Consider the following 23063-nt stretch of genomic DNA (forward strand, 5'->3'; position numbering starts at 1 on the left):
ATTCAGCAGGGCAGGCTGCATCTGTGGAATGAGAAACAGAGTCAGAGTCAATGTGTGGAACTTTATGGCCCAGTGGGGAGGCAGGCAAGGGTGGGATGGTGTCTGAATGGCTGAATATTTACAGCATCTTCTGTTTTATTCGATATTATAAAGATACAGTTTCAATTTCTTTAAAAACATTTACATCTGACTAGCATTCATACCGGGGTATTGAGGCACACATATCTACATTCTTCACAAAGCACACACTTGTGCACACACGAAATGATACAGTTGTACTCAATATGTACAGGTGCAAAGCACAAAGGAAGACAGTGTTTTGTTTCAACAATGATATAAACAGGCCATGAGCAAATGTTATCCAACTTCCAGAGATATTAGGAGACTTGAGTTGGTAACTGTTTATCAAGCCTTCAGAGTAATAACTGTTCATTCTAACACAGAGCACTTCCTTGTTCATACAAAGTAAAAATATTACTCCGGAAGTAATGTGCGGTTGCATCCAAGAATTATATAGTGACCGTTCACGTCGGTATGTCTCCAATCACTTCATACATAACAGGTTACGGTCTAACTTTGATTCTCAGAGGGGATTTTTGGCAGTCAAGGCAAAACTGTACATCAGAAATACAGGTGTGAAATTAATTGAAATCATGCAATAGTCTCCAAAATTCTACTACATGCCCCTAAGTGTCAGGGTTTCCTGTGACAAATAAAAACCATACTGTTACCTCATCAATTATTGTATTTCCTACCTATGAAATTATTTAACTTATGCAATTCCTTGTAGAATATAAGGGTCTAGACATATTGTTTAAATGCAACAAGAGATGCAATAAGTCAATCCTGTACCTCAGAAACTTGTACAGATATTGCCGGCTGCAGGCTGACCACGAGAAGACCCCATTATGTCCCGCAAGTGTTGGTGACATGATATTACCCTCGGATTTCTTGCATACATTTCCTTCTCCATCATGAATCATACCAAAGCTGGAGGGAAATGGGAAGTTCAGGTTAAAATAAAAAGTGGCCTTTTTCCAAAACCTCTGACATTAACACATCCATTGTATTCTTATCTGTTACATATTAGAAGATGATTAGATAAATCTCATAAAACCAACATGTCTTCCATTGAACAAAGGAACTACTTTTCTGTAAAAAAGGAAATTATACCAATTAGGAAATAAAAATGCTCAGTCCAAAATCAAGTTTCACTCAATTTGAGACAATTCTATGGTTAAATATTAACTTCACAACAGCACCTTCACAAGGAAGTATCATAACCCTATCTTTACACCGTCAAATGCATTCCCATGTCACTGTAACTAAGACAAGTATACAAGCATTGAAATGAACTAATGTTTCATTTTTAAAGGCATTATGGCTGAGTATTTTGCAAAGTACCCAATTTTAATTTGTTCCTTAATATTAAAATCCAAATGCAAACTCATTGGTGCAGAAGTTAAACATCCAAATATAAGTGTAGTGAGTTGAAAATAATGGAGCGCATTACTTACATTTAAATCAAATGTATATCTGGATAGTTTATTTCAGTGAAAATACAAATTAAAATAAATGTTCTGTACCCAAATGTACAATACAGGTTCAAATGAACAGTGAACTGTACTTATTAACAAAGACTTCTTCATACAAAATAAATGTTTTACTTCAAAAAAAAAATGTGGGGCTTTATCCAAGATTTACATTTATGTAGTCACTATTTATGTCAATCTGTCTCCAATCACTTCATATGTATCAAGTGATATTTTGACTTTGGCGCTTGGACGGGATTCTGGGCAGTCAAGAGTGCACATCAGAAATTCAGATGTGAAATTAACTGAACTCATTCAAAAACCTAACTCTGAACAGGATTAAAATCCAAATTTATATTGTGTGTAACTTACACCTGGACTTCAGTGCATTATGTGAAATTAGAAACAGATCATCAATAACGTGTATCTCTCTTGTTTAGGATGTTTTGTTCTTTTGACTTTTCTTGTAATCCACAAAACAAAGTGACATATATTAGACAGTTGAAAATCTCTGACCAACAATAAGCCACCAAGCAGTTTGCTCTAGGACCATAATCACTGGTTAAGTGATTGAAATTATCTTCTAAACTGTTAATTCAGATGTCAGTATATTTATCTCATTGAATTGATTTGTTAAATGTTCTAATATTTCTAAAATATATTTCCTGAAGGACAAAGATTTTATTTAAAGCCTGTTTGAAAAAATGCCTGTCAGTATTCTTCACTTTTGTTGTGTTCTATTCACACTACAATTCTATGGTTAAATATTAACTTCACAAGAGCAACTTCACAAGGAAATATCATACTCCTAATCTTTGCACTGTCAAATGCGTCCCCATGTCACTGTAACTAAGACAAGTATACAAATATGACCAGTATAGTAACGGTTCTCACTCGAGAGTTTTACGATCATATTTATAGAATCGTTCATACTAAAAACACTTTTCATCCTTAGCGATCTTGCAACTTGCATTGAAATGAACTAAAGGCAAAGGACTGGGTGGAGGTCAGAAATTTACAACTGTCAACATATAGGTGAATGTTTCATCATAGTTTAACAATAGTGCAGAAAGCAACTCATGTATGATTTAGCTATCAAGAATACACCATTTTGTACAAGTAAAATTTGTATCTTTTTTTTGGTGCTGCAGTAGTCCCAGCTGTGATTCAGTGGCAGCACTCCACCTCTGAATCAATGGGTTCAAACATCACTCCAGAGACATGAATACAACGCAGTAATAAGTCCCAGTCTTATCCATAACTTCATCACCTCAGGTGACCTCCCACCCACAGCCTCCAACCTCATCGTTCCCCAACCCCGCGCCGCTCCTTCCCAAAGTCCATAAACCCGACTGCCCTGGTGGACCCGTTGTCTCTGCATGCTCCTGTCCCACTGAACTTATCTCCATTTTCAACTCCATTTTCTCCCCCCGGTCCAAGAATTCCCCACCTATGTCAGTGACACCACCCACGTCCTCCACCTCCTCCAAAACTTCCGATTCCCTGGCCCTCAAAACCTCATCTTCACCATGGATGTCCAGTCCCTATATACTTGCATTACCCATGCAGATGGCCTAAACGGCCTCTGCTTCTTCCTGTCCTGCAGGCCCGACCAGTCCCCTTCCACCGACACCCTTATCCACCTAACCAAACTCGTCCTAACCCTTAACAACTTCTCCTTCAATTCCTCCCACTTCCTACAGACAAAGTGGGTGGCCATGGGTACCCGCATGGGCCCAAGCTATGCCTGACTCTTTGTAGGATACATGGAACAGTCCCTCTTCCGAAGCTACACTGGCACCATCCCTCACCTCTTCCTCCATTACATGGATGACTATATTGGCACCACCTCGTGCTCCCACGAAGAGCTCGAATAGTTCATCCACTTTACTAACACCTTCCACCTGAACCTTAAGTTCACCTGGACCATCTCTGATACCTCTCTCTCCTTCCTGGACCTCTCTGTCTCCATTTCTGGTAACCACCTGGAAACGGATATCTATGTCAAGCCCACCGACTCCCACAGCTACCCAGAATACACCTCCTCTCACCCACCTTCCTGCAAGAATGCTATCCTCTATTCCCAATTCCTTCGCCTCCGCCGCATCTGCTCCCAAGATGAGGCGCTCTACTCCTGGACATCCCAGATGTCCTCGTTTTTCAAGGACCGCAATTTCCCCTCCACAGTAGTTGAAAACGCCCTCGACCGCATATCTTGCGTTTTCCGCACCTCAGCCCTCACAGCCCCTCCCCGCAATAACAACAAAGGCAGAATTCCCCTTGTCCTCACGTATCACCCCATCAACCTTCGGATTCAACGCATTATTCTCTGCCACTTTCGCCACCTGCAATCTGACCCCACTACCAAGGATATATTTCCCTCCCCACCCTTATCTGCCTTCCGGAAGGACCGTTCTCTCCGCGACTCCCTCGTCCGCTCCACACTCCCCACTAGCCTCACCACCCCCAGCACTTTTCCCTGCAACCGCAGGAGGTGCTACACCTGTCCATACACCTCTCCTCTCACCTCCATCCCAGGCCCCAAGAAAACCTTCCACATTAAACAGATGTTCACCTGCACATCCGCTAATGTGGTATATTGTATCTGCTGTTTCCGATGTGGCCTCCTCTACATTGGGGAAACAAAGCAGAGGCTTGGAGACCGCTTTGTGGAACACCTACACTCGGTTCGTGACAAACGACAACAGCTCCCAGGCGCGAACCACTTCAACTCCCCCTCCCACTCCTTGGACGACATGTCCATCCTGGGCCTCATCCAGTGCCACAATGTTGCCACCCGAAGGCTGGAGGAACAGCACCTCATATTCCGCCTGGGAATCCTGCAGCCCAATGGTCTCAATGTGGACTTTACAAGCTTCAAAATCTCCTGACCTCATCCCAAGACCAGCTCCTCCAGCCTGCCTCCTTGACTTGTCCATCTTTTCTCCCACCTATCCGCTCCTCCCACCTCACTGACTTACCCCTACCCTGACTTCCTACCTACTAGACTCATCCCCGCCTCCTTGATCTGTCCATCTTCCCTCCCCCTATCTGTTCCTCTATCCATCTTCTATCATCGCCTCCCCCTCTCTCTATTTATTTCAGAGCCCCTTTTCCCTCCCCCATTTCTGAAGAAGGGTCCAGACCCGAAACGTTAGCTTTCCTGTTCCTCTGGTGCTGCCTGGCCTACTGTGTTCCTCCAGCTCCACACCTTGTTATCTCAGACTCCAGCATCGGCATTTCCTACTATCTCACAGTAATAAGCAATGCAGCTCCAAGGGAGTGCTGCATGATTGAAAATGGTGTCTTTTTGGATGACTGAGATATTGTCTGCCCCTTAAGGTAGATGCAGGAAATCCCATGGTGTTCTCCCAGACTGCTCCTTGGTACCCGGACCAAACCTTAATTCTTGATCAAGTGTACTAACACATAAAATCTGGTCATGATCACAATACTATTCTTGGGGCCTTGTGTACAAATTGGTTGCCATGTTGCCCACATTACAACAGTCAACGCACTTAAGTGTTCAATCATTTGTAACGTACTTCAGGACATCCTGAAATCATGATTAAGAAAGTGTATATGTCAAATTCTTTTTATGGAAGCATTTGTCATACAGAGTTGCACAAGGTGTGTTTTGCTGAAATCATTTGAATTATTTGATTCAATGGGTGGACTCTTACAGGAGCAACATGGGCTATAGGGAGAAATGTGGCAGAATAGCACATGATATCCTGAAAGGCATCTCTCAATGTCGGGAACAATTTGTGGCATGTTCTAAGTTCTGCGGGTCAAGGTAAGATTCACAATAGGAGGCAGTAAGTCTCCTATTAAAGGGAATAATCACTTTTTAACAACCTCATCTACTGCATATTGCACAACTTAATATGGAGTTACCTTTCCAACCAATGGCCACAAGCAAACTAGTCACTGAGAATATTCAATATGAAAAAGCAGGTACCTGGGGAGTTCAGCTCACTGCTAACTGCGAGGAGCATCCATGTTCCTCACCACACAACAGCATCTCAGGGCATGATCCCTGGGCATCAGCTGCACGCACTCCTCATTCAAGGACATTGGCATCTGATAACTGCCAACCCCTTAAGACCCTCATGGCACATCTTTAATCCATTTGCAGGCCCTTCTGAAAGCACAGAACCAGAGTGCAGCTGTGCCAGCGACTAACACTGAAAATTTGCTACACAGACACTTTGCGAAGAGAGACAGTCAGCCAGTTCATGGATCGCACTGATTGACTGCATTTCAGGAATGGTCACTCGCTCACGCAGCACGTATTGTGCGTGCTCACAGCATCCCTGCCTTGTCAGTTCATGCTGTCATACAACCTGGCAGCTTGCCTCAATGCACTCCTCAATCAAATGGGCACAATCTGTTTTTTTAAGTGTAGAGCTCCAAGTTCCATGTGCATTAGTGACATCCGAACCCAGCAATCAATGCGTTGGCACACCGATTATGCCAAGTGGCATGTACAGAGCCTCAGAGGAATGTCAGAGAGGCTGTAGAGCCACATAGCTTAAAGAGAATGCCAAGACAGCAGACAATGTGCTGTACATCCTGCTGGACACTATGCTATCTCAATTTCATACCTGCACCATGTGCCAGCAGCTCATGTGGCAAATACACTGCATGCGCTGCAAGCAAGCAGCCGTGTCTAAGAGTCTTAGAGCAGGAATTCTCACTAAAGCCCATGGAGGCAATCCCCCATCAATCAGAGGGTCCTGGCACAGTAAATCAAAGGCAGGCTGCCATACCAGCCCAGGGAATGGGCCACGGTCAAAGGTCTGGATCTCAGTCATTGGGATCTGTGCTAGGAAGTGAGTCACAGTCAGTCCTGCAGCTCCATAGTGGCCACTCCTACTGCAGGGCCAAAGCGGTTATGGACATGTCCAGGGATCAGTCAGGTGTCTGGGCAGCTTTGTGTGCAGCAGCCTGGGTCGGTCACTCAATGGTCACTGTCAGTCTGTCAGGTCCGGATTTAGTTATCAGAGGGGGTTCGACCTCAGGTCCGGATAGGGAAACTAAAGGGAAAGCATGTTCGGTGTGGGAGGGGCTAGAATGTGGAGAGCTGCTGCAGGAAGGAGAATTGGAAAAATATTTGCGAGGTTTGGTGGTGGCGGGGTATTAAGGACAATTGTGAACTATACTTGTAAGGGGGGTGGGGGGTGATGCGGTACAGCATGGATGGTCACGTAAAAAGGGGGATTTTGTCCACAGTTAGGAACACTCTGATTTCGGGGACAAGCAGCATATGACCATAGCTCACATGGTCACCTCATATGCCAGGGGTACTGGGGGAAAGGTGGGCTGGTGCTGGCTCATGTAGATGGGAAGGGTAGGATCCTGGATGTATGGGCCATCAGGAACACAGAGGCGGATGCTGGAAATTGCTGTCCAAATGAATGTTCTCTATCATCTTCCAATGTGCTGGTGTTATTAGGTGGAGGTCGAACCCCCTCTGATAACTAAAACTGAAACACCCACAGAGGCTTGCCTCACCCTATAATCTGTTAAAAGAAGTGTGAAAAGTGGTATAACCTGCTTCTCGTCCCCAACCTGTTATGAAGTACTGGTTAAATGAAGTAAACTCCTACACTCATTCTATAATCAACAAGTAGCAATTTATTTATCTAACTCCAACTATTAACAAACCAAACAATTCCCCTCTAACTACTAATTGTTCCTGAATAAAACAAAATGCTAATGATATGCTGTTCCAATAAATACTCATCCCACTTATATAAAACAAAAAAAATTAGAACTTAGTCTCTCAAAAGTACAGCGAGGTTACATCATCTGGAATGGTCTATGTCTTCCTCATTGATCTTCTGGTCAGGAGTACTAACTAAGAGAACCGCAGTACCTTTATTTAGATGATACTTTCTCTAAGAGCTGAGGGAGCTGATCTCTTTGCAGTGGCAGTTCGCTCTCCATCGATTTTGGAACTGTCCCCGTCTTTTATACCCTTGATGACATATCAATTTCTTACAACAGGATTGGTCCCATGTTGTCAAAACCATCAGATTTAAATTTAAATGGTTTTTAGTATCTAAGTGTCTGGTTTAAATTAATTGGCTAAATTCAAACTTCTTTTGATAACAAAACAAAACTGCAGCTTGCCCTACTAACCATCCAGCCTTTTGATACAAATGTTACTATTCAGACACTCTGTGCACCTGCAAACCCAGACTTTTTTTTAAAATCACCAAAGCGTACAAAAAGCACACCATCTTTTTAAGGGGTCATACACTGCCTTCCCTCTATCATTTTATAAACATCAATATTTTACAAACATCAAATATGAAGGTCCTGCCTTCCAATCCACAAGTACTCTACCGAACTTCGCAACACCTCTGCAATTAAGAAAAAAATGTGTCATCGCGATGAAAAGATGGCTTCTCTTTTTTTCTAAACTTTAGCACCATTATATTGCTACATCCATAGTTCATTAATCTAGAGTTACGCATTTCATACTAATTCCACATACATATAACATTGAACTCTACCGTTTCTATCTTATATACACATTTTTCTTTTAAACCCGCGAAAACACATCTGCAATGACATTTTTATGACCTGCAACATGTACAATCTGTAAATTAAAAAACTTGTAACATAAGACTCCAATGAAATAATCTGGTGTTCTTGTCCTTTAATCTTTCCAGAAATGTCAAAAGACTGTGATCATTACACACAACCGTCTCTGATGCATTATTTGCTACATCAATATTAAAATGTTGTAAGGCCAGTACCAAAATCAATAACTCATTTTCAATGTTTGAATTTTTTTTTGGTAGATATTGAGTTTCTTTGAAAAATAACCGATTGGCCTTTCAATCCACAATCATCCTCCTGTAACAATACAGCTCCAAACCCTACATCCTCCTGTGACAACACAGCTCCAAACCCTACATCACTTGCGTCACTAAAACTGGCGTGACCATAACTGGTGTGGTGGTTAACACTGCTTTTAAATTCTCAAATGCCTCCTTGCATTGTTCTGTCCACTGAAATTTCATGTTTGTTTTTTTAAACAAATCTATCAGCGGTGCCACCATGTTACTAAAGTTTGGCACACATTTTCTGTAGAATCCACTCAATTCCTAAAATCGCAGCACTTCCTTCTTCGAGGATGGTCTTGGCATTTCGTTGATGGTCTTCGTCTTCATGTTCGTTGGTGTCACTGTCCATGTCCGATATTGTGCCCTAAAAATGTCACTTCTGCCTTCATGAATTCTGTTTTTGCCAAGTTTATGACCAACTTTGCCTTCTGTAGTCTGTCACAAAGCTCTGCTAAATGCACCATATGATCTTTCCACGAATGGTTAAAGATCACTAAGTCATCTACTTCGACGGCTCAATTAGTCATCCTGCCATAAGCCCATTCCTAAGTCTTTGAAAAGTGGCTGGTACGTTTTTCATTCCAATGGGCATTACTTTAAATTGATATAGCCCATTTGGGGTTACAAAAGCAGAAACATTTTTCACTCTCTCCGACAAAGGTACTTGCAAGTAATTGCGAAGTAAGTCCAACTCTGTGATGCAAGTGACTTGTCCAACTTTTTCTACACAGTCCTCCAACCTTGGAATTCGGTGAGTCTGATTTGGCCATGGCGTTGACCTTCCGGTAATCTACGCAGAATCAGTGAATACCAGGTTTGGGAAACAACACGATTGGCGAACCCCATTCACTTTGACTTAGCTCTATGGTGTCTTCTTGGAGAAATGCTTCCACTTCCTTTTGAACCTGTGCTGCTTTGAGAAGATTAAGCCTATAGGGGTGTTGTTTCATCATAACAGTATGCCCTACGTCAACCTCATATACTATGGCATTAGTCCTCCCCATTCTATTTCTACATAAGTCCTCATAGCACTGTAATAAGTTTTTCAATCCAGTTCTCTGTTCCTGGGACAGATAGCTCACAAACTTATCTCATTCTTTACCGACTTCCTCACTATTCAATTTATTCTGAGGCACATCAAAATCCAAATCACCAAGATTTGATTTCTTACTCTGAGCTGTAGTAACTAATACTCGTTTCTCCAGTTCCTTTTCCCTGTCATAGTAAGGTTTCAGCATGCTGACGTGACATACCTGATAAAGATGCCAGATAGGAAAAAAATTATCAGATAATTCACCTGACTTAACTTCTTAATCTGATAGGGACCACTAAACCTTGCTTTGAAGAGATGTCCTACCACTGGTAACAGCACCAATACTTTATGAGGTTGTTGACTTGCTCGCCAAGCTGACTTGGTTTCATTCAAAAACAAGCCAGCTTGGTGAGCAAGTCAACAACCTTACCCACAACCCGAGCTACAAATCTTTGCTAAAACCTTAAACCAATAGTATATCTCCACAGGCAAACTTACAAAGTTTAGATTTCTTAGCTGCTTCTTGCTTCATTATGTACTGTGCCATCTTCAAGTGTTGTCTAGCTAATTTACTTACTCTGTTTAATCTTTCTCTTACCTCAGATACATAATCCAGCTATGAGATCTCTGACTTCAGACTTATCAACTCTTCCTTAATTAATTTTAAAGGCCCGCTTACTTTGTGTCCGAATATCAATTCAAATGGAGTAAACTTAACCGATTCATTTGGAGCATCTCTAATAACGAATAATATAAAAGGGATACCTTCATCCCAGTCATTTGGGTAATCCTAGCAATAAGCCCTCAGCATTGTCTTCAGGGTCTGATGCCATCTTTCCAATGCTCCCTGGGATTCAGGATAGTCCGCACTGAATTTAAAAGTGTTTGATGCCAACACTATCTCCTTAAATAATTTGGCAGTAAAACTGGGCCCTTGGTCTGACTGAATCTCCCCGAGTAGTCTATAATAAGTAAAGAAAGCAAGCAACTCCTCCACAACGTTTTTATGCCTTGACATTCTGTAATGGAATTGCCTTCGGAAATCTGGTAGACACATCCATTACAGTTAGCAGATGCTGGTTCCCACTTTTCGTTTTAGGGAGGGTACCTACACAATCAATCATAACCTGTGTGAAAGATTCTTCAAATGTGTGAATTGGCATCAAAGGCATTGGTTTTATTACTGCCTGTGGCTTTTCTACCATCTGACACGTGTGACAAGTACGTCAAAATTCAACCACTTCTTTAGGTAATCCAGGCCAATACAAATGCTTCAGTATCTTAGCCCGAGTCTTCCTCACTCCTAGGTGACCTCCTATAGGTAATTCGTGTGCTACCTGCAATACTTCCAGTCTCCACTCTACTGGCAACACAACCTGGTGAACTCCTGCCTATTTCACCTCTGCACTAACCTGCCAAGATCTCCATTTCTGCCTTAAGATTTTATGCTTAAAGTAATAACATTCTGGAATACATTCTGATTCCTTTTCGGAGTAGGCTTCATGATTTAAATCCTCTATCGTCTCATCTTTTTGTTGTAGTTCCTTTAATCTTTCAGAACTAAACACTTCTGCCTGATCCTCTATCTACTATTTCATTGAACAGGGTGTCAGCTAACTGGACCTCAACTCCTTCATTTTTGTCTTTTGTTTTCCCTTCTTGTTTTAACTTATGACTGTGGGATCTTGTCACCACAGTCTGGAAAAATTCTAGGGTATTTTTCTTCTAACTGCTCAGTTCCCTAGTTTACTTTCAGCTTCTCCACTACAATGGGCATCACTCCCACCTTTGATCCAGCTATATCGTTTCCAAGAACAAACTGTACTCCTGGAATAGCAGGAACTGCAGATGCTGGAGAATCTGAGATAACAAGGTGTAGGGCTAGATGAACACAGCAGGCCAAGCAGCATCGGAGGAGCAGGAAAGCTGACGTTTCGGGCCTAGACCCTTCTTCAGAGAATGATTTTCTGAAGAAGGGTCTAGGCCTGAAACGTCAACCTTCCTGCTCCTCTGATGCTGCTTGGCCTGCTGTGTTCATCCAGCTCTACTCCTTGTTATCTCTGTATTCCTAGAATAGCCACACTTTCAATCATTCCCACCATCACTTCCCCAGTCTTGACTGTACTTTCTAGCCTTATCTTAAACTGGAGAACACCAATTCTCTGATAGTAGGAACTGCAGATGCTGGAGAATCTGTTCATCCAGCTCTACACCTTGTTATCTCATAACACCAATTCTCTGTCCATTTATTCTACTGATTATCACTCTCTCAGGCAACATTTCATAAGAAGTGCAAATATTTTCATCTGTTACTATTAGAGACTGACCAGCTCCCACATCTCTAAATATGTTAACTTCTTTACCTAATCCCCCTGTTCTATCTGTGTAAACCTTACCCACGCAGGTGAAGTCTTTGCAAAGAGCAGGCATTATGTTTCCTTCTAGCCCCTTACTAGACTGTGCAGTCTCCTGCAGCTCCTCGACTTCTCTTGGGATTTCCTTCACTACCTCAACTAATCCCTCTGGTTTAGCCCCTTTTACCGCATCCTTTTTCCCAGTGCCTCTCTTAAACCACCAGAACTGTGACTTTGTGTGTCCCACCTTATTGCAGTGAAAACACTTGAGGTCTTCCATCTCTTTTCCACCCCCTTAGGTTTCTTTTTTCACATGTGGTAACTTTTTGTTTCCCATTGAATGATCTCACTCTTTCTCATTTTCTATCCCTCACGGAATGAAATTGCTGTTGAAAGCTATATTTCGATTTATGCACTACTGCATATTCGCCTGCCATCTCTGTAGCTCTTCTCGTTGTTTTAACTTTCTGTTCCTCAACATGAGTTCTTATCACTTCTGGAAGTGATTTTTTAAACTCCTCCAGCAGAATTACATCTCTAAGTTCGTCATATGTCCTTTCTATCATTAATGCTCTCAACCATCTATCGAAATTGCTCTGTTTAATTCTTTCAAGCTCAATATAAGTCTGACTTGGTTCCTTTCTTGCATTTCTGAACCGTTGTCTATATGCTTCTGGTACCAATTCGTAGGTACTCACAATAGTCTGTTTTACTCCTATATTCTCTTGACACCTCTTTGGACAGTGCTATAAACACCTCACAAGCCCTGCCTACCAACATGGCCTGAATTGACATTACCCACATAAACCCTGGCCAGTTCATCTGTTTCGCCAATTTCTCAAAGGAAAAGGTTTCTACATCTTTTTTCTTCAAACTGTGGTAATGTTTTGATGTATTTGCATATATCCCTACCAGGTCTTTGGCTACGATGGGTTTGCTCTTCATCACCGTCCTCCTGACTAAGGCTACCTTCTACCTTTATCTCAATCCTTTTAAATTGACTTTCCTGTGTAATTGTCAACTCTAAGTTCAAACTCTCTTTTTCTTTGCCATGTTCAAGCTGCTTCATCTTTTCCAACTTGAATATTCTCGTCCTTTCTTCTAACTCCAATTGTCTCATTTGCAATTTAATTTTTTCTAACTCCACTGCGCTTGTCTGTTTCTCTGGTATATCTAAATGCTTGACTAACTCTTTTACAATTTCAGTTTTCCTCTTATCCCTAGTTAAATGCCATTCTAGCCTGCCTGCTAATTCTAAAAGTTTCTCCTTTTTCTGCCTTTCTACATTTTCTTGGCAAATTTGGAAAGCATCTTCGACACCCAGAATGTCTTTAGCAATGTCAAGAGCCATTTCTCCACTTTTGATTTAACCAACAAGTAACCAAATTAAACAGATTTTCCACTTCTCACTTAAGTGATATCTAAAGATCAAGGACACTAATCCCCAAGTCTGTTTAAATCTGCTGGGACCTTTCATACTCTAAATCTGTCCAAATCTGTCCAGACACATCCAGATCTATCCAAATCCCCGACCCGATCTGTCCCAACCTGTCCAAATCCCGGACTCGAACTAGCCAGATCCCAGACCCAAGTTCCCAAGATGTTATAAAGTGGAGGTCGACCCCCCTCCGATAACTAAAACCGAAACACCCAGAGGCTCACCTTAGCCTATAATCTGTTAAAAGCGTGAGAAGTGGTATAACCCACCTCTCACGCCCAATCTGTTATAAAGGAATGGTTAAATGAAATAAACTTCTGACACTCACTCTATAACCAACGCGCAAAAATTTATGTATTTAATTCTAACTGTGAGCAAATTAACTGAACCATTAACAAACCAAATAATTCCCCTCTAGCTATTAACTATTCCTGAATAGAACAAAATTCTAATGGCATGTTGTTCCAGTAAATATCAATCCCATTTATATAAACTAATTTAACAAAAAAAACTTAGTCTCTCAAAACTACAGCCAGATTACATCTCCCAGATTGTTCTGTGTCTTCTCCATTGATCTTATGTCAGGAATATTAACTCAGAGTACCGCAGTACCTTTTTTCAGGTGATACTTTCTCTAAGAGCTGAGAGAGCTGATCTCTTAGCAGATGGCAGTTCGCTCTCTGTTGATTTTGTAACTGTTCCCATCTTTTGTATATCAATTTCTTACAACAGGATTGGTCCAATGTTGTCAAAACCATCAGATATAAATTTAATTGGTTTTTAGCATCTAAGTGCCTGGTTTAAATTAATGGGGTAAATTCAAACTTCTTGCCTTGATAACAAAATAAATCTGCGGCTTGGCCTGCTAACCTTCTAGCCCTTTGATACAAATGTCGCAATTCAGGTACTCTGTGCACGTGCAAACCCACAAGCTGCCCACAGACTTTTTTTTAAATCTCCCAAGCCTAGAAAAAATACATAATATTTTTAGTACATAATAATACAGGCAGCATATACTGCCTTCCCTCTATCATTTTATAAACAACAATATTTTACAAATATCAAATTCTAACATCCTGCCTTCCAATCCGCAAGTACTCTACCGAACTTCGTAACGTGGGAAAGAAAATGGCTTCAACCACTCCAGAGTGGGTGGGGTAAGAATCGCAACCTGTGAGGGAGGGTACACACAACCCAGCGTTGTGAGGTCATTTACAGGACAACATTATGCATAGATCATTACAGTGTGCAGGACACTGGAAATGCTAAGGCATTGGTTTCCTGTGTACTGCAAAGCACCCTGACCCAGACATCGCTGACCACTTCATTCACACCTACAATTTTGGAAACAGGGGCCAGGGAACATAGAACATAGAACATAGAACTGTACAGCACAGTGCAGGCCCTTCGGCCCACAATGTTGTGCCGAACTTTTACCCTAAATCTAAGGTCTATCTAACCTCTACCCTTACCTTATACTATTATCCATATGCCTATCTAATAGCCGCTTAAATGCCCCTAATGAGGCCGACTTCACTACTCTCTCTAGCAATGCATTCCACGCCCCTACCACTCTCAGAGTAAAGAACCTACCTCTGACGTCTCCCCTATATCTACCTCCACTCACTTTAAAACATTGCCCCCTCGTAATAGCTACCTCCACCCTAGGAAAAAGTCTCTGGCTGTCCGCTCTATCTATACTTCTGATCATTTTGTACACCTCTATCACGGCTCTTGAACTCAATCCCTCTATTAATGAAAGCTAACACACCATACGCCTTCTTAACAACTCTATCCACCTGGGTGGCAGCTTTCAGGGAACTTTGGACATGAACCCCAAGATCCCTCTGCTCCTCCACACTGCCAAGAATCTTTCCGTTAACCCTGTATTCTGCTTTCAAGTTTGTCCTTTCAAAATGAATCTCCTCACACTCCATCTGCCACTTCTCAGCCCAGCTCTGCATCCTATCAATGTCCCTTTGTAACATAGAACAGCCCTCCACACTATCCACAACTCAACCCACCTTTGCATCGTCCGTGAACTTACTAATCCACCCTTCCACTCCTACATCCAAATCATTTACAAAAATCACAAATAGGAAGAGGACCCAGGACAGATCCTTGTGGTACACCACTCATAACTGAGCACCATGTTGAATATTTTCCGTCCACTACCACTCTTTGCCTTCTCAGGGTCAGCCAATTCTGAATCCAATCTGCCACATTTCCCCCTATCCCATGCCTCCTTGCTTTCTGCACGAGCCTACCATGGGGAACCTTATCAAACACCTTACTTAAATTCATGTATACAACATTCACTGCTCTACCCTCATCCATGTGTTTGGTCACTTCTTCAAAGAATTCAATAAGGTTTGTGAGGCCTGATCTACCCCTCATAAATCCGTGCTGTTTGCGTCAATCAGATAATTCCCAGCCTTTACTGATGAAATATCAATGGGAAAGTGGTACAGTACTGTGATGTCCCTCGTTCTATTGTCAGGAAAGAGGTGAATGTGTTTAATAAACTCATGATTATTTGTACAATGAACAAACTTCCACTCGTACAACAGATCCATGTAATCCCCTGATGCTCATCTGTGAAATGGATTGATGTTCATTCTCAGAAACTAATTAAAAGTAAACTCGCTGTCTTTACTGGTTAACTACAGTCCCACTCACACCTTGTGTTAGTCTGTATGAAAATCCTGTGCTCACCTGTGGGATAAATTTGTGTTCCTGGCTGCAGAAGGTTCTGTTCCCTTGTCTGGATAAAAGTGTTTTATACCAGTTTTGAAACTGCAGCTTAGTCTCTGTGTGGGTTTTAGGTCTGGGGCCAATTTGTGTGTGCGTGTGAGATGCATAGGGATGTTTGACTCAGAGGGATGTGGGTTCAGCCAGAACCATTCCCCTATATTCACCTTGTTGATCTTGCTTCCACATGCTGCAGCAGGCTTTCAACACAGACATTGATGCTTAGTGTATCCTGTCTGGACAGGAAGTTAGGCATCGTGCTGGCACATTTACTACTGGAGCTCGACAAATGGATGCAGTGCAAAATGAACCAAATTTATCCGAAGATGACACTTTATATAGCACGTGCTGTCACCTGTGCCAAATTGCCCTCAAAAGTGTTTTTCTCTTTCCCTCTCACTATATCCCAGTATTGTCTTAGCTCTGGAGCTGGCTTGGAGGGAGTCTGCTTGGTAGTGGAGCATGCTGGCTTTGGTGGTTTGGTTGGACCTCCCGGGGGCGTGATTGTGTCTGAACTGCCCCAACATCCTGAGGGTCTTCTTGCCAGAGCGAAGTTGAGACTTCTTCAATGTCCACGGACGGCCCGGCCATCTCTGGAGTGTCCCGAGTGGCAACTTCTGAGGGGCCTACATGTAGTTCCTGCTGTGGTTGGGTGCATCCTGGTCAGCACTCCGTCTCCTTGTGAGAAAGGGGCAGCTAGGTTGCTGCAAGGTTCCCTGTACCCCAGTCACAACGCTTTTGGTTCCAAGGACCAATAGCTGGGACAGAAGAATGCAGGTTTGTGCACATATCCAGCAAACCCTGAGGGATGTTGGACCTGGCTGTCCATGGCAGCTGCCAACCTGTCCACAGAGGCAGACAGGTAGCTGCACTCATGAGGCAGCTGGCCCCCACAGTCTAGTTGCAGTTCTGAAGCCTCTGGGCATTGAGAACTGTTGCCTCCCGCAGACATGTCTACCCTTCCTGTTCCTCACTGTGCATGTGGACGAAGTCCCTGATTACTGACTCCACAGGGTTCTCTTCTGTGTGGCACTGAGCAGGTTCCTGGTTCCCGCTTTCTCCCAAATGCCAAACGTTCCTTGGTCAGGTGCATGTGTCAAAGTGAGGTGCTCACCAGCTTGTGCTCCCAAACTTTTAAGGCACGACATTCCCACCAAGATGTCAGCAACGGAGCTGGTGGGGTGAAGAGGCATGGGGGATGTGTGCAGGAGGTAACCTTGTTGATGCTTCCTCTGAGGTCTCAGTACTCACTTCCTTGGAGGTCAAGGCGGTAGCCTCTTCCAGAGCAGCCTGTTTCTTCACCAAGATTATGGACATCCTGCTGGTACATGTAAAACAAGGAAGAGAAGGCATCATGGCCTGTGGTGTGCATTGAATGACACTGACAGCGGAGACATGAGAGCTGCAGTGGAATGAGGAGTGGCACTTTCTCAGTTGGTGGGATGTCTTGGCATCAGCACAACAGCAGTCCCAGTCTTCTGAGAGGGCCAGGATTCTCTCCACATAAGGAACCTGATGTCAGACAGCCCTTTCTTTAGTAATTCATTCAGGGGATGAGGGCATCACTGGCCGGGTCAGCATTGATTGCCCAGCCCTAATTGCTCAAAGGGGGCAATTGAGAGTCAACCACATTGCTGTGGGTCTGGAGTCACATGAAGGCCAGACCAGATAAGGATGGCAGTTTCCTTCCCTAAAGGGCATTAGTGAGCCAGATGGGTTTTTCCGACAATTGACAACGGATTTGTGGTCATTGTTAGACTCTTAATTAAGTTTTTAAAATTGAATTCAAATTCCATCATCTGCTGTGACGGGACTCAAAACCAGGTCCCCCGAACATTACCCGGATCCTTGGCTTAATGGCCCAGTGATAATACTGTTAGGCCATCACCTGCCTGCATATGGCCCCTTTCTTTCCTACTGTGGGCTATCTTCTCCGGGAATGAGAGAAAGAGAGGGACTGAGTGACATAATAGTTGGTTGCACAGCCTTTAGTGCTGGTGCATGTGACCTAATGGCATTGAGGTATCCTGGGCAAGTGAGTAGGCAGTGCAGAGGCAATTCAGGAATAGTGGCCTGGGAAGCTGGGGGGAGAAAGTGCACGTGAGGGTAAGTGTTGAAGGCAATAGTGAGAACGGCAGAACAAGAGCCTTGGTAGGAGGTGAGTGCAAAAACAGACATAGAATGAGTGTGAAGTAGCAGATAGAAGTGTGCGGCACTTTTTGTCATTCTGTTCGCTATTCCACCAGACCATGGGGACCGCACTGACTGGGTGCTGACCTCAGACCAGGCTGCCAGGGTCTGGTGTTGTGGATTCCTCTGCTGGTCCCCTTAGGTAGAGGTTGCCCCTTCCTCTGCATGGCACCCCTATAACCAGGACCTCTAAGACCCTACACAAACACAGAATTTGCTGGAAGAGCTCAACAGGTCTGGCAGCATGTGAATAAGAAATAAGAGTTAACGTTTCAGTTACGGCGACCCTTTCTCAGAACAGTAAGACCCTATTGGAGAATCGCAGCGCCATCTTCCCATACTCCAGCATCTTCATACTGGATGGCCATCATCAAGCAGGGCAGCTTCAGAAGGCCAGTGTTTGACTAGGTGCACAGGCATCAGGGTCTTTCAGTGGAAATCTGCAAGTGGTGAGTTCTTCCTGGAATGGCACATGGTAAGATGGGGCTGAATGGAACTTTGTCTTGCAGTGAAAAGCCCTCCAAAAAGCACAATGAAAATCAGCAAAAGAAAATTTTGGAACTCAGCCAAATGTCTTAAATATTTTTGTGACGTGCTCTCCGGATTGCAATTTTTAATAATCTTCCAAAACTTTTCCACAAACACTCCACCCCAACCAATCTAAAGAGGCGGGGAAGCAAGAAGGAATATCAGTGAGATGGGATTTCAGATCAGGAGCATTGATAACACTTTATCTAACCCTTCAACCCACAGAAAACTAGAGACAATGTGCCAAAAAAATTAAATATCCTCTAATGGCTTCTGTATACCAGACATAGTACTCCCTGGGCTAATTCTGCTTTCTGTTAAATAATTCTGCAAAGTATCTAAAGTAAACATTTGATCTGGTTTGTTTTGTTTCTTTTTTAAAGTTTCTTTTTGTCAAAAAGAGGGACACAAACCACGTCATCATTATCAAGTGGCTAAAAATGGAACTTTTTTATTCATTCATGGGATACGGGCGTCACTGTCAAGACCAGCATTTATTACTTGTCTTTAGTTGGCATGCAGGCAGATTTAAGAATCAACCCCATTGCTGTGGGTCTGGAGTCACAGGAAAGGACAGCAGATTTCTTTCCCTAAAAGGAACTAAATGAGTTTTTACAACAATGGACAATAGTTACATGGTCGCCATTAAGTTAACTTTTAACTCTGGATTTCTTTTCACTGAATCCAAATTTTATTGTCTGCCATGATGACATTCAAACCCTTGTTCCCAGAACATTAGCCTAGGGTCCTGGGTTAGTAGTCCAGTGACGTTACCACAGCACCACCACCTCAATTATTTAGTTCTAGATCAGTTTTACAGTTAGACTGCTTCTATGATGACGAGAATTATAAGTCCTAATGTGAAAGAGATCTACTCAATAGAAATGGAGTAGAAGACTTTATCCATCACATTGGAGGACCTACAGTGCCTTTTTCCACCACTATTCTGTCAACAGCCATTTTTGTTAGGGTCTTCACAAAGGCAGTACAGATGGGAACTGACTTACAATATAACAGAGACAGGATGTGAATGTAACTCTGAGGTTCCAAATGGGCAGCCGGTGCAAGATACTTTCTTCGATTATTACCAGTGTATGTTACACAGCATAATCAGCAGTTCTTATACGGGCTCAGGAGAGAGCACACGCTTCGTCACATACCCTGTGAGATCAGGAGAATTTCATGTCCCTAAACCAGCTGGCTGGAGAAGCCTACATGCTTCATCCTGGACCTATGAACTGTCAGTGAGCACCAACATGGTTTGCCAGAATTACTCAAATCAAACGCAATCCTCAAAATAGCTGAACCTCTTGGCAAAGATTCTGCAAACAACTGTGTTCAACGTAGAAGAACTGGTCTTTAAGTAACTGCATACTTTTGTGTTACTCAACAGCCCTGCAAAATCAGTAGATTCCAGAGAGGCACGTGTTATAACTATTGTTGTTTACCATCATCTGATCCTGGACATGGAATTGACCAGTGACACTGCACCCTGATTAAATATGTGACTAGAAATTGTAAAGTTGCAATTATTGTAGGAAAATTATGTTTTTGAAAAAGTAACACCTGACATTTCGTCAGAGCCACTCTCACACTCCGGCAAAAACCCCAATTACCCATAAGAAAAGAGGAGGATTTTAACTTAATTGAGTCTGAGTAATACTTCTACTCCCTTCTGGATGGTGGGTGGAGGCCCTGATTAGAGTGGGAAAAAAATGCGAGGTGCATAGGGTGTATGCCTTTGATGGACAGGAAAACCATAAAGGAGATAACCGCTCATTGAGTGATAGTAGCCTGTGCTACTCAGTTCTTGCCCTGCCCGTACCTTCCTTAGCCATGAGCAAAATAGGAATAGGAGCTCTTAATTAGCTTTGATTCGCTAAGGGTGAATGGGCTATCTAACACCTTCCCCAGCCCAATGCAATATTGGAGATAGGTTGCGGTGGAAAGGCAAGTGGTGAGAACACCACAGAGTCATAGAGCATGGGAACAGACCCTTCAGTTGAAACAGTCTATGCCGAACATAATCCCAAACTAAACTGGTCCCACTTACCCACTCCTGGCCCATATCACTCCAAACTTTTCCTTTGCTTCTACTTTACCAAATGTCTTTTAAACGTTGTAATTGTACCACATCCACCACTTTCTCAGGAAGTTCATTCCACACAAGAACCACTCTCGGTGTAAAAAATTTGCCCCGCACATCATTTTTAAATCTCTCTCCTCTCACCTTATAAATGTGCCCTTAGTCTTGAAATTCTCCATCCTAGGGAAAAGACAACTACAATTAACTGTTACTTTGTGAAACCCCATTGTCTTCAAATATGGTGACCTATGATCTAGCCCAGTTTTTCTGTTGCACCTGTTGCAAAGCTAAAACAGCAAATTAACGCTCCAAGTAAAATCCAGGCTGATGACTCCATAGTTGCTCTAGGGCTGATAAACGGATAGACTTGAAGTGTTTTGATGGATGAAGGGTCAGTAAGCAAAAGACATAGATTTAAGGTGACTGGCAAAATAACCAAAGGTAATATGAAGAAAAACATTTCACGAAATAGTGCTTCAGATTTGGAATGCACTGATAGGATGATGGAGACAGATTCAATAGCAGCTTTCAAAAGGAAATTGGATAAATAATTGCAAGCAAAAGAAAAAAAAACACAAAATGATATGGGGAAACAATTACAAATTGGGACTATTTGGATTGCAGTTAGAAGGAGTTGGCGAAAACTCAGCTATTTGAATGACCTTCTGTTCTGTTCTATGATTCTGATCATTATTGATGTAACACTGATGGATGTCATGCATAAGTTTATCACTAGAGTATGCTCTTGTACCTGTAGGAAGTCACATGATTGTGAACATTTTCTATAATGGGGCATATAGAAAAAAAGAGGCTAAACAATGAAACATGAATGAAGCTCCTCTTGTTGTGAAGAACAGGGAATCCCAGACTTTTTTTCCCACTATGAAAAATCCCAAATCATCAAACTGCAAGGCTACGTTTCTACAAATTCCATTAAAAGGAATGTCAAACTTTTCTCCAACAAAATATTAACCAGACAACTGAAAATTGTTGCTCTTCAAAACAGATGTGCTTCAGAAACTGAGGTGCCTACTAATATCCTGGATATCAGTGCTGATTTAAGATCACTATACTCTCAAATATGACAGATTGAATAGTCAATAGCTGATCTTACTTGTGTCCAGACTCATGAGCGATGGTGAAGGCCAGGCCTAATCCTGTGTCTTCATTGATAGTACAGCTGCGATATTTGCTACACATCCCACTGATGGGTGCAAATCCTAGGGAATAAAACAAAGTACAATTTGGAATGAGTACTTCAGTATTCACTTGTATTAATCTCATTCTTTTACTTTCTGAAATCAGAAATGAAAGAGAGTGTAGGATTTATCAGGAAAGCCAATGTTGAAGTCAGTAGCATTTTTGCAAAGATTTCCAGCTGGCTTTCTTTTAAATCTGATTTTATTAATTATACTTGCTTTCTCAGCATTTACTGAATTACCTAAATTGCTGTAGCAGATGCCTAAATCCTTTTCAACTAGGAAGGATCTGTGCTATGTTTCAGAATGCCTTAATGTCCTGTACAGCATAATGTTTATCCCAACTCAAACAACAGAGAAAATGTCCAATTCATAAAATGTCAAAATTTCATATTCATAAATGATTGAAAGTACTGCTTCAGTAACTGAAGCACTGAGTTTTTACAACAGTGTAACATCTAGGTCTTACGTGAGAATTTATTAAGCCTAACGTTGCACAGGTATAATATATGATCATAAATCTATTAATAGTTTTTGTGTAACAGCATTCTGATTCCATGTTTCCAAGCACTCTAGCTTATACAAATATGTAAAATTATTCAGTGCATAAAGTGCACTTCTTGTTTAGAAAGGCATTCAGAGGAGCAGGGAAAATCAGGTTGGGGGTAAATTGGTCTAACACAAGAAGCCCTTTGTGATCTGAAATGAAAATTATTTATTTTGCATGTTCTCACATACATGTTCCATGAGCAGACTGAGAAACTCTTGGTGAGATGAGATGAGATGAGATGACTTACTTTTCAGACATCAAGTGAGCAAAGAACATAAAGTTCAAGGCAACTTCCATTGCGCTCAACCCACTTTGCTCCAAAAGAAGGAAACAAAATAAACCATACTTTTCCATCTTCTTCCCTTTCACAAAATTATTTTGACAATATCTTTCTTTGAAGTTGACTTTTAGTTGGAAAGATTGCATATTAAATATCTGATAACTTTATGCATCACCAACTCTTGCCTCTTGTGCATCCTGAAATACCTTTGCCAATATTCAGCTGCTATGCCGTGTCTAGGTTAGTTCGAGGATTGCAACAG

The 23063-nt window shown here is 42.2% G+C and overlaps 1 protein-coding gene across 1 annotated transcript in view; it reads right to left on the reverse strand.

Annotated features, from left to right (window-relative positions):
* The window catches only part of LOC109919117 (A disintegrin and metalloproteinase with thrombospondin motifs 16), a 226707-nt gene that overhangs the window by 137931 nt on the left and 65713 nt on the right, over positions 1–23063 (reverse strand). The window contains exons 8-9 of the mRNA XM_048618170.1: positions 21887–21992; positions 853–990 (exon numbers count right to left, since the gene is read on the reverse strand). Of these exons, the coding sequence (XP_048474127.1) occupies positions 853–990; positions 21887–21992 (244 nt within the window). The remainder of the gene's footprint in view (positions 1–852; positions 991–21886; positions 21993–23063) is intronic.

This window comes from Rhincodon typus, chromosome 2, assembly GCF_021869965.1.
Source record: "Rhincodon typus isolate 14 chromosome 2, sRhiTyp1.1, whole genome shotgun sequence".
In the NCBI taxonomy this organism is placed as follows: domain Eukaryota; kingdom Metazoa; phylum Chordata; class Chondrichthyes; order Orectolobiformes; family Rhincodontidae; genus Rhincodon; species Rhincodon typus.